At 50.7% G+C, this 8971-nt stretch overlaps 2 protein-coding genes across 2 annotated transcripts; both read right to left on the bottom strand.

Moving 5' to 3' along the window:
- Nucleotides 1–560: 560 nt before the first annotated feature.
- LOC139830246 (cysteine proteinase inhibitor 8-like) lies at nt 561–1475 on the bottom strand. Its single transcript, XM_071818253.1, has 3 exons — nt 1460–1475; nt 1301–1338; nt 561–1206 (listed from the first exon to the last, which is right to left on the bottom strand). The coding sequence occupies exons 1-3, from the start codon at nt 1473–1475 to the stop codon at nt 859–861; spliced, it is 402 nt and encodes a 133-aa protein (XP_071674354.1). The 3' UTR covers nt 561–858.
- Nucleotides 1476–7131: 5656 nt separating this feature from the next.
- Nucleotides 7132–8706, bottom strand: LOC127296526 (B3 domain-containing protein Os03g0212300). Its single transcript, XM_051326633.2, has 4 exons — nt 8493–8706; nt 8066–8345; nt 7771–7961; nt 7132–7675 (listed from the first exon to the last, which is right to left on the bottom strand). The coding sequence occupies exons 1-4, from the start codon at nt 8616–8618 to the stop codon at nt 7391–7393; spliced, it is 882 nt and encodes a 293-aa protein (XP_051182593.1). The 5' UTR covers nt 8619–8706; the 3' UTR covers nt 7132–7390.
- Nucleotides 8707–8971: the final 265 nt, after the last annotated feature.

The raw sequence follows: 8971 nt of genomic DNA on the forward strand, positions 1-8971 counted from the left end.
ATCGTCCCGAGGAATTAGCAAGGTGTCACTCATGTGATCTCATCTCATCACCATCCTGTTCAAAAAAGGAACAATCTCAGATCAAGAGAGCTCAAGAACAATGTTAGCATTTGCAGGCGGGGAAGCACGGCTAATCAGGTTTAGTCTCTAGTTTCTCTGCTACTAGCATATATAAGAAGTCGACTACCAGGAATTCAGGTTTTACTTAGAAGTCATTTGGAAGCCAGGTTTTCATTTAATTTGTAGCATTTTGAAATGAACATTTACATTGTAATTCCAGAAATGGACACTTGTTTGGTTGCCACAGGAATTGTAAATGACAGTAGAATTCAATATTGAATTTGTTTGGTTGACACAGGAATTGTGAATGACAGGTTTCAGTTCGGAATTGTGATTACACATGGCATCATTTTGCTGGATTTCCTAAATGAAATGATGGCCTAATTCTGTGGCAACCAAACAGCCCACCTATGGAATTTTAAAATGAATTCCAGGATTCCAGGCTCAAATGATGGATACCAAACGACCACTTACAGTTATTAAGCGAAACACAGATCAGCTGAACGAAAAGAGGAAGTCCATAGCATTTGCTGACCGAGAAACGAACAAACGTCTAGCTAGGGACAAGCCAGGAAACTGGACTAGTGAAACTGGACTGCGGTGAACAGAAGCAAAGCGCAACTGGCAACTAAACCTAGGAACCTCGGCCTAATTTGGGGTGCCATGGAATTAGGGGGGCGGCACATGCCCTGGGCGGACTGCGCTGGAGCGAAGAAAAGCAGCGTGCGCGTGTTGGTCCACGATTGGTCGGACACCTCCGCGACGTAGATGCACTCCACGCCGTCGCCGTTCACCGCGTCAAGACGGATCGAGCTTCCAGTTCATGCCGGCCACGACCTGCTCCATGCCGCTCATCACCGTCTTGAGCTGGAGCCCATCGTTGGCCTGCCTGGCGTGCTCAGCAACCGCCCACCCGGCAATCTCCTGGACCTCCGTGGTGTTGATGTCTGGGATTTGTTGCCAACCACCGAGCAGTGGTCCGCTTGCCGTGGCGGGTGCAGCGATGGTGCAAATGAGAACGGCGATGGTGAAGAGGATGATGCTGCGCTTGAGGTTCACTGGCCTCGACTTCCTCCCGGGCATCCGCAGCAGCACCTTGCTCCTCTCCTCGTGCACGCACGCGTCCTCGGGCTCCGGCGGCACGCTCTGCACAACCCCGCGGAAGAAAGGGAGAAATGACTTAGCACGAACCTCTGGACCGTCCCGTGACGAGTAATTCTAGAGTTGATCAACGTCTCACCAGATACTGCTGCAGCCTCCTCACGTGACGGTGAAAGCCTGTTTCGAGGAGGAGACACAACTAATTAAGGCTTGGATTTTTATCCTAAAAGGTAAGACTATGAACTTCTTCTATGCAGTTGCCCCCACTTGCATACCACTGCCCTAATGCGCGAATCACCAAGCCAATTCTTCATCGCTTTATAGACACGAACCACCCTTGTTACTGCATAGATATCGGCATCCATGAGATTCTCCGCCAGCACCATGAAACGAGAATGTGTTCCATGATACTAACAGCCAGATGAGCTTCCAAGCGCTCCCTCCAAACCCAATTGGTCAGAGTAAAACACGGGTGTGCACGACCGAATTCCACCCGATCTAGCAATCTCCACGCATGAATCACCTAGTCGACTTTGCCAGCGGAGCCTTCCAGAACACGTCACTGCAACCAGATCAATGAATACATGACTCAGGAATATCTTCGTCTTGACGTGAGAGAAACCCTAGGACTGCCCTTTGTTCAATTCAAGCTAGCAGCCACCACACCACCAGCAGGAAGTAGAGGAGAAGAAGATTCTGCCGGCCATCGATCCAGCCCGCGAGTATCAAGGCACGCAGTTGTCGCCGCAGCCGTAGGCCCAGATTATATCAATATATAAGATAAATCCACTAACAACCATTAGAAAATGAATCCACCGAAAATGCATTGGGTAGTATTATAGAGGAGGAAATCAACAACCACGATATAGATGAATCCCTTGGCCCGGAAGTTCATTGGGTCAATGCTAGATAACCATAGAAAATAAATCCAGTAATACCCATAGAAAATGAATCCACTAACCCGGAGGTGCACCAGGTGAGTATTATATAATCATAGAAAATAAATCTAGTAATAACTTGATTTCTATTCAATGTAGTAGTGCTTGGCCTCATCGCATAAGTACACAACTTCTTCCAATATCATAATTGCAATCAAAGTAAATATTCATGTCTATCGTAACTAGCAAATTCTCGTGTAGAAGAATTTTTTTACAAAGATGAATTACAGTAAAAGATTGGCATCCAATACAAATTATTGTTCAAATATTTTATGAAGGAAAAAATATGTGTTCATGCATTTGATCGTCAGGTACTTTAATGCTATATCGATTAGGTCATTGCATATATAAATAAAATAATAGGTAGAAAGAGAGGGTTACCGATGAGTCTATGAATTTACAGATCATTGTTGAATTTAATATGTTTATGCAGCCAAGCCAATACAGTGGGCCGCGACGCTTGTGTTTATTTCCTTGACCCAGTTGCAGGGATGGTTGCATCCACCACTCAGACCGATTTTTATTGCTCGCATATAAGCCTAAACCGTCAAGGGTTAGTCTTCACTGCTAACTAAATAGCCTAACGAAGAACAAAAAATTGCATGCATGTCGATCTATTAAGGTGTAAATCCTTATGGTGTGTCGTGTGAATCAACCCATGTGATGCATATTAAAATAAGAGGTTAATACGCGAGGCCATAGAGACGAGTGAGTAGAAAAAAGCTGATTCTTCAAACAGTACGTGATGAGCCGACGAATAATTTTGTTCCTGCAGCAGTCGATCGCCTTGATGGAAAGTGATCCCGTTGGGTTGGATCTGACCAACACTTTGTTGTTGTGACCAGATTGGCGAGTCGCGTGATCCGTCGTAATTGACAATGAACCTATCGGCATCAAACTTCCACGCGGACTCGTGATGTGGTTGAAGGCGCTGGCATGCACAAATTTGGACGATGACGATGTAGATGGATCCCGCCCGGATAACGAAATTCAGTTGTCGTGTTTCCCACAGATGGCACCAATTAACGAGGGATTACCTCGCCAATACCTACAGATTGTAGACTTGGGTTTCAAAAAAAAAGCGACGATGGAGATTTCGGTAGCGAGATTGTGTACACGATATACGCAACTTCTGGTCCCCTCGGTGGAGGATCCCTATGTGCCTCTAGCAATCTAGTATATCATCACAAGTATGTTTACAGGAGGCTGCCGTAGGCGGAACTATGTCGCTATCTTCTCTATCTCCCTCCCTCTACATGGGTGTCCTGGATGGCTTATATATGCAACCAGCCTAGGGTTCTACAAGAGTCCTAGTCGACTACTTTTTTGGGTTGCCTTCTTAGGCCTTTTCCATATTAGGCCAAGCCGGGTATGGTAATAATGGGTACCCGAAAGGTATACCCATGACACCGTGCAACCTCACACGACAAAGGCTTTGCCTTGCACTTTTAAGGGTTTGTCGTGCACTTAGGGCTACATGGCAAAGCATCGATTTTCTATAGAGTATGTACATGCTAAGCTCATAAAATTTTGTGTAAAACTGGGGGCTTACACTCTTTGTAGCGAACGCAAATTTTATAACACCTAATCATCATGAGGTCCTACAAAACGACGAACTTTTGCAACGAATATATTAAGGAAGAACTCATTTTATTGTAATATTAAAAATGAGGGATCACTTTATAATGTTATCGTGGTGAACACTCAAAATAAGATGTATAAAAACTAAAAGGAATAAACATGAGATGCATAAAAAAGAGTGACATGGTATAGCCATTTTTTTTTTGCGTCTTTAGCCTCTATCTGCAAGTCTGCAACGCACCGGGGTAATCCCCAGTATGCCACCAGCGATACGCCCGTCCCAAAGGACCACCGCACGTCATGGGCCGGTGTGGATCATCAGGAGCTTGTGGCGAATCCGGGAAGTCTGAGTGTGGTAGTGTGCGTGGTAAATTAGCAGCACGACGCCGATTGGTGCGCTCGAGATCCTCGGTAAAGGAAGCCCCATAGTAAGCTCGGCGCGACGTAGACCTTCTTGTATAAGTGGAGTAAAAGGTGCCGCGCAGACCGGTAGCGCAAGAGCGATGCGCCTCTCCTTCCCACCACTCGGCACGTGGCGAATCCGCCGGCCGCAGCAAGGGTCAGAGCTCCGGTGGCCGCAGCAAGGTCCGGAGTTCAGGCCGCTTAGGGATACTCGGAAATGGGAGGCTTAGAGATTTTTGAAGATGGGTGCAGGTTTGGCTGAATTTTTTGAAGTCCGGTGAAGCGTTATATATATAGGAAAATAGACAATGTAGTGACAGATGGCTAATAGCAGTCCAACATTACAGATTCGAGGTCATGGCACTAATTTTCTTAATTTTATGTTCATTTCTCTAGCTTGTATTCAGATTTTTTATGCAGGTAATGCGTATATCTAAAAAACGGTGCACAAGTTTCCAGACGATCACATTTGTGTTGCAGCTTATTGCCTGTTCTTTCAACGGATTTGGTTGTTATGAACGGGGCGACAAAGGTTAGAGAGCTTACACGGAATTTCTTCTGTATAATCCAAAGTCTCACAAAACAGACACCGTAGCACGCTGAATCCTTTGTGACACATGCAAAGGGAGTACTCGGCACTCGCTATCAGGGAGAGGGATTAGCAAAGATGCCACACATGTGAGATGTTATCTCATCATCATGTTTATTTTTTCCGATAAAGGAGCATAGCCCCAGCCTCTGCATCTAAAGTAGATGCACACAATTTTCTGCTTTAATAAATTATTCGCAACGCCTTACAAGAGGAATACAAAGATCAACACTTGAAGCCTCCTTCCTAGCGACAACTCGCTATACCTACGATGAAGGCGGGACCATGAACAAGGCCTACTCCCTAACGGTACACCAACGCACATCATCCAAAAAGCAAAACCCTGAGGGTATGCCATTGCACACGTCGCAGAGTTCGCAACCGCCATCTATCTCGAACCCATCTCCAAGCGAGATCAACGCATTGACTGTGCCAGCCCTGCCATCGATGTCACCACAACACCAAACAGCTCCACCATCCTGCCCGTGTCCAGCAGTCCTCGCCCGTCTTCGATACCCCGTAGCTCCACGCCGCTGAGAATCATCGACGACAGTGTGATAGATGAACACCACTCCACCAAAATCCACCTTCATCCAACCGCTGCTCCAAAAACGATTCCCCAAGAGGTAGCACGACATAGGGAGCGCCGTCATCGTCTGATCCTGGCTGGATCTAGGGTTTCCCCCGGAGCAGCACGAGTGAGTACCCGCGGACTGCGACGACGATGCCTTCAAGAAGGGCCATCACCCGCTAATCGTGACACGGTTTTCATCGACAGCCGCGTGTCCCCAACTCGGCGAGAGCAAACGGAGAGGCCAGCAAAGATGATGCATTCGCAAGGGAACGACGCCAATAGCCACTGCCATCATCCGCCAAGAACGAAGTCAAGGCGCGGTGTTCACCCGTGGCCCCTTCGCCGCTAGCTCCTCGTCGACTAGATCTTCATCGCCGGGGTAGAGGGATCTCGTGATCCACCACCCCAACAACTAGCCGACCTCCTCAGGCAAAGAAGAAGGTTGTCTCCACCGTCGAACCCAAGGCTGCTGCCTCGGGTGACCTCGTACCGCGGGAGAAGCCCAAGATCATCGCCCCGCACCGGCGAGAGGCGGAGGGGATGGCTAAGGATGGACGCGAGCTGGCTCGAGCCAAGCTCGGTGCGAGCTGTCATTCAGCTCACTGTTTTTGAGCTCGGCTCGGTCCGGCTCGTTAGGCCAACGAGCTGGAAAAATCGGCTCGGCCCGAGCTTTGCGTTTGCTCGGTGCAGCTCGCGAGCCTGGGGTGGCTAGTCACTGACGGGTGGGTCCACATTCCCCGGCCACGGCAGAGCTGCGGGTGGAGGCAGCAGAGACAGTCCGGGGAGGCGCCGGTGAGTATTTGGCGAAGAAGATGGGAGGCGCCGCCGCGCCGGTGAGCTCTAGCACGCTGGTTGACTGATGGGAACGACGCCGACGACAACTCGGGGGTGGTTGCGAGCGTCCAGCGGCCATCAGCTATGGGCGGCGCCGGAATCCGTAGCGAGGAGAAGTGGCAGTGTAGGTCTGTGCTTTTGCGTGGGAAGCGGCGTGCTGGAGCCGCGCTCTTGCGCTAAGAGGAGCCAGCGAGGAGGAGCAGACCACTAGCGATGGCTACATCTGGGGCGGCCGCGCGTGTGCAGGTTGAAGAACTGGAACGCGTTCGTGGCTAACCTAGTTTCGATGGATTTCACCAGGATCCAGACATTCACCCGTCCACCGTTCATGGGCCACACAACAGCCCAATTGCCTCCTCTTAATTCGAGAAAAAAAAGTCACGAGCTAACGAGCTGGCTCGGGCGAGCTGGACGAGCTTTTAGCCCGCTGCGGTCCAGAAAAACAGGCTCGACTCGAGTTGTGTCTTACGCGGGCCGAGCCGAGAAAAGCTCGAACCGAGCCAAAAGCTCGGCCCGTACGTCTAGCCTTAGGGATGGCGCAGTCCGTCCCACCACCAGCCTACACCGGTGTGCCGCCAACGGGAGGTGGGGTGGACGCAGCACAGATCAACTCTTGCCGCCGTCGCCCCTCCATCCCCGTCAGACTGCCGCCGCCCAGCCATCCACACGGGAGGCGGGAGGGCAGCCGCCGCAGCGTCGAGGGAAGCTCCCGGCCAGCATCCCCAGCGTGGCAGGAGGAAAGGCAGCCGCCGCCACGCCCCGCGGGCTTTGCCCGGCGGTGCCACCGGCGGCGGCGGCGGAAGGCGGCTAGGGTTTGGTGGTGCGGGAGGGGGGGTGAGATAATTTAGTTAAGAGACAGCCAGTTTCCTTCTCATCATCCTGTTTATAAAAGCAACAATCTCAGGTCAAGAGCTGAAGAGCAGTTTGAGCATTTTCACATGGGAAACATATATAGCCAGGCAGGTTTATTCTCAAGTTAATCTGCTACTACTAGCGTCAGCGGTCGACTACCAGGAGTTCAGGGGCTCTACAATTATTAAGAAGAATAATGATGAAGTGGAAGAAAAAGATCGACTGATAGCAACGGAGCATGTTGTCGTCTGCTATTAGCACCATCGGTACTACTCCGTAGATTGCCAGGAATTCAAATCTTACAATTATTAAGCAGAACAAGGATCGACTGATAGAAAATATAAACTCTATCGCCCTCATCTCATTTGTGAAGGCGTAGAACACGATGATGCAACGGAGCATGCTGTGGAGAATGAGCAATGGGTGAGGTCAGCCGATGCATCGGAAGCCCTGCGCCTATCACTCGAGGAAGGTGCCGTCTCGCTTGCGCACCTCCACCTTGAGCGCGTGGTCGTCGCCTCCCCCGTCCCCGCGCAACGCCCGGAAGAAGCAGACGTCGCCGACGCCGAGGCGGTTGTCGACGCAGAACTGGTGCCATCCGTACCTGAGCGACGCGCGCGTCCTGTGCCCACCCTTGCGGATGTTGTGCTTCAGGGTGACCGTCCACTTCTCCCCGCGCATCCGCAGCACCACCTCGCTCCTGCTGTCGTACTCGTGCGCGTGCTGGAACGCCGGCGGCACGTTCTGCACAATCCCGGCCGCGCACACAGGGGAAGGAATTATTAGCACCAACTCGACAATGAACTGCACACGAAAGTAGCTCTCTGCCGGCGTCTCACCAGATACTGCTTCTGCCTCGCGCCCAGGTGGCTCGGCTTCAGCGTCACCGTGAACTGCGACGTCAGCGCGTCCTCGATGTTCCTCTCCCCCGTGCTGCTGCTGTTCTTTCTGGCACTCTCGTCCATGTCGTTGCTGACGCTGTACATGCTGTTCTTGCTGCAACTATCGCTGCTGATTCCACCGCCTGTGGCTGGCCAGATGCGAAAGTCATTCTTCTTAATTCTGTTCTTAACAAGTTGCAACAAATCTTCGTGACGCAAAGACATAGAAGAGAAAGAGGAGGCGCATGCATACTTTCTTCGTCGTCGTCGTGGTAGTGTCTGCAGCACATGCTTCCGTCGAACACCTTGACGGTGAGCACGCCGTCGCCGTCGTAGCTGAATACCAGGAAGTTCCCGAGCCCCAGGTCGTGAGCGCGGGCGAACCGCTCCCAGCCACGGTCGAGGTACATGCGGCCTTCGCCGTCGAACAACACCTCGACGTCCCACAGGTAACGCCCGCCGCTTGCCTCCCGGAGCGTCACTTCACGGGGCTCTTGGCCGTCCAGCAACTTGGCGAACTTGTCAGGCAGCTTCTGCAGTAAGGATCGTGCAGCGTTTAAACTTTAAAGTTTAATTAAGGCACGGAAGAACACCAGACATCAGGGCGTACAAAACCGAAAAAAATTGGATAAAGCACAGGAAGGGAGAGATTATGCTACTAGTAGACTGTACGTACGTACCAGTTTTTCCCAGGGGTTTTGGAGTATGATCACGAAGAACTCGAAATCCAACAAGTCTGGAAAGGCGGCCGTCTCCCCGTCCATTTTAGCAAAACCCACTTGTTCTATTTCCCCTTCCTCCTTCATGGCTGTCCACTCACATGTGCAAGTGCAACGATGGTATTAATAAGCTTCTTCTCTGGATTCCCTCCCACAGGCTACAGGCTCCACCCATCTCCTTGCCACTGAAAACTAGAGATGGTAACACAGCGACTGCTTTAATTGTTGCAGATTCCTTCATCATGTATACTACTAGCTAGGAGCCATTTCGGGTTGTTGGCTAATTGAGGAATAGCACGGCCCTTGCGTGTCGAGCTCCAGTGGTGGGCTGTGAAGTGTTAGCTCAAAAACAGCCCTCCGATTTCTTATTTCAGCATTAGTGGCGGATGGCAGTGTAACTATGACAGTTCAGCCTCCTTAATAGATCAGTTTTCTCTCTT

The sequence above is a fragment of the Lolium perenne genome, chromosome 4 (assembly GCF_019359855.2).
Source record: "Lolium perenne isolate Kyuss_39 chromosome 4, Kyuss_2.0, whole genome shotgun sequence".
Taxonomy (NCBI): Eukaryota; Viridiplantae; Streptophyta; class Magnoliopsida; order Poales; family Poaceae; genus Lolium; species Lolium perenne.